Source organism: Pristis pectinata, chromosome 22 (genome assembly GCF_009764475.1).
Source record: "Pristis pectinata isolate sPriPec2 chromosome 22, sPriPec2.1.pri, whole genome shotgun sequence".
NCBI lineage: Eukaryota > Metazoa > Chordata > Chondrichthyes > Rhinopristiformes > Pristidae > Pristis > Pristis pectinata.
The window spans coordinates 2,118,918-2,121,827 of record NC_067426.1 but is presented as its reverse complement, the minus strand read 5'-3'; the positions used below and the strand labels follow the sequence as shown (position 1 = coordinate 2,121,827).

General features: G+C 41.1%; 1 protein-coding gene across 1 annotated transcript; it reads right to left on the bottom strand.

Moving 5' to 3' along the window:
• Positions 1-254: 254 nt before the first annotated feature.
• Positions 255-1,226, bottom strand: LOC127581866 (gap junction beta-2 protein-like). The gene has a single exon (XM_052036684.1). It carries the CDS (start codon positions 1,224-1,226, stop codon positions 543-545), a length of 684 nt encoding a protein of 227 aa, XP_051892644.1. The 3' UTR covers positions 255-542.
• Positions 1,227-2,910: the final 1,684 nt, after the last annotated feature.

Here is a 2,910-nt window from a genome sequence, read left to right as displayed (position 1 = left end):
GAGGACCCTTAGTGTCCTTGCTACTCTCAGTGCTTCTTCCAACATGGAGGAGAACTGATTCATCAACTGAAGAAGGTGTTAATCAGCAGGAAGTCTCTTTGCTTGTTGTTGACCCAACATCACATCATGGGGCTACCGAGGTCAGTCCATCCCTCCCGTGCCTCCACCTCCATCGGGTGTGTCCTGCCAATGAGACAGGATAATCCAGAGATTATGATGAAGGGGTCTGTAATGTAGATTGAAAGGTAGGGTTCTCCAAGTGCAGCAATGTCAGGCTGTTGTTTGACTCAACTTTGGGATATCTGGGATTTAGAAGAGGACTGCGCAGTGTAGACACCATTTTGTCCCCAGGGAGAAGACATTGTGCTTAAATAATGTGCAATAGAAGTCCTGACTTTGGATCTTAACTTGAGGAATAAGTTGGATGCTTCATGTAACTACTTTATTGAAGATAATTCTCAATTTTATGGAAAAATGGTAGTTCTACCTTAGTGAATCACCAACAGTTGTTGCCTCAGGAAGGAATGGCTGTTCTTCGACCTCTAGGCCTTTATATTGTTCTCTGTTACAGGCAAACAAAATGTTCTAAAGTGAATAATGCAATATCTTACAATCAGATAGCAGAGTTCTGCCACATTCAACAAGATGCACAACGCTGAAATCACCAACATAAACACGGTAAAAATAGTTTTCTCAGTTGGCCTGGAAATAAAGCAATCAACGGTATTGGGGCAGGGATATTCGCTGCACTTCACAAGCCTGACCATCTGGTATCCTTCATAGATCCAGTAGAATAAATACATAAAGCTGGCTTCAAATAACATTTTGAAGACAAGGCTGACCACGTAAGTCCGAAGAAGAGGAGCATCAATTTTCATCTTCCGCCGATCGGCATTCTGATTAAAGATTTTGATGTTCTTCTTGCTCTTTTTCCTTTGAGAAACATGCATCCCAATGAGAAACGATGGGACGGACACAAGGAGGAGCTGGAAAACCCACAGCCTGATGTGGGAGATGGGGAAGAAACGGTCGTAGCACACGTTCCTGCAACCAGGCTGCTGTGTGTTGCAGACAAAGTCACTCTGCTCATCTCCCCACACAGTCTCAGCGGCTACCACCAAGACCAGGACACGGAAGATGAAAATGACCGAGAGCCACACTTTCCCCAACGATGTGGAATACTTGTTGACCCCATTTAGCAGAGAATGGAGGAAATACCATCCCATTGTTGATCACTCTAGGATTAAACAGCATCAGTTACTTCACTATGGCATGAAATCCAGAAATGTCTTTACACATCATCATGAAATTCTTGAAGGTGCATGCTTTTCCCATTCACCTTACAGTGATGGCTTTTATCTCTACTTCCATGTTAATATTAACCACGAACCCAACAATCAAGCATTTAGAATTCCTGGCTGAACAGTTATAACAATACTGTTGCAGACTGACTGGTGGCTGACACTAAGGAGTAGCTTTTTATGATTCTTAACCACTGCAAGTAGTCTTGTTGAATCATAGATTACTCATGGACTGTATGAAGACCAGCTAATGATCAAAAATTTCCATGTTGTAAACCTCTAACCTCTGGATTAAAATTCTCGGGAGTTTGTTATGTTGCTTCAGGAATTAGTTCTGTACATTGAGGAGAGACAAGCTGCAGTGGGAGGAGAACCCCACCTTCCAGTATGTTTGCTCCCCTCCAGTTGCACAATCCGGTTTGTATACTGGCACAGGGAGAGCTGTGAGCAAGCTACTCCTTACTTCTCTGGTGAAACACTGCGCATGCATCAAACAATGTGAAAGTAAATACAGGATGATGTTCTCTGTGAATCCCTGGAAGGTGCCTATAAATAAATATTGTGATAATTTGCTAGTTAGGCTACAAGCAAATCTTAATGTATTCCTGACCTCTGTCATGTACCTGCCAAACTGTATTTCACATTAACATCTGTCTTTTCAGGAAACTGTGATGGTCTTAGTTTCTTATATTTAAAAAATATGAAATATATTGTTCTTTGCAACCTTATGTGCTCCTGAAAGTGATGTATTTTGCAGGAAATCCCAGATTCTTAGCCAAATGATCATTTCCCTGTGTGGGCCTACATCGTACGTGTATGTATGTGTGCAGGTTACTCAACTGCTTTGTGCAAACAGACACAGTGCAAGATACCTACTCTTCTGTGGGATTCCACCTTTATGTCTAAGTTAAAAGACACTTGTTTAAATGTTAGACCTTGCACCATTCAGTCTGATGCTTCCTAATTTAAAGAGTGACCTCACGGTGATAAAGCAACATCAACATCAAGGGGCTTAACCCTGTGTCTGCACACAAATTAGTTATTTATAAAGTATTAAAGATGACATCAGTTGCCCTGGGAGTCCATAGAATTCCACTTTTGGAAGAAATTACAGCTCAACCCTCCAGTAAAGCTTCTTAATGCAACAATTGCAGTTCACCAATTTTTTTCCTATTCATCTTCAGCAAGGCCACCAGCTTAAGTCCATCGGAACTGTCCTTGAAGTGAGTGACTTTCTGGCCATTTCAGAGGCTGATGCTATGGGTCTGGACTTATAAACTTGACCAGTTGAGGACAGCAGATGTCCTGCCTTGAAATTACCAATAAATTGATCATTTAATGGTCAATATTACTAATTTTTATTCCAACATTTGTACCTGTATTTTGGGAAAATCAGTAAAAGAGAAACTACCAGTCGTTTTATACCTGAAAGCAAAAAAAAGATATCAAAGGCAGATAACTACCAGTTAAATAAAGCAAATATATAAATACCCTTCAATCTTGTATTAGAGGAGAACATAAGGAATAGGAGCAACAGGAAGGCATCTGACTTTTCTAACCTGCTCTGTATCCAGTAAGATCTGGCTGACCCACCTCAGTGCCATTTCCT

Bases quoted from the DNA above. Each gene is read 5' to 3' on its own strand.
- LOC127581866 (XM_052036684.1), bottom strand. From the start codon at position 1,226: ATGGGATGGTATTTCCTCCATTCTCTGCTAAATGGGGTCAACAAGTAT.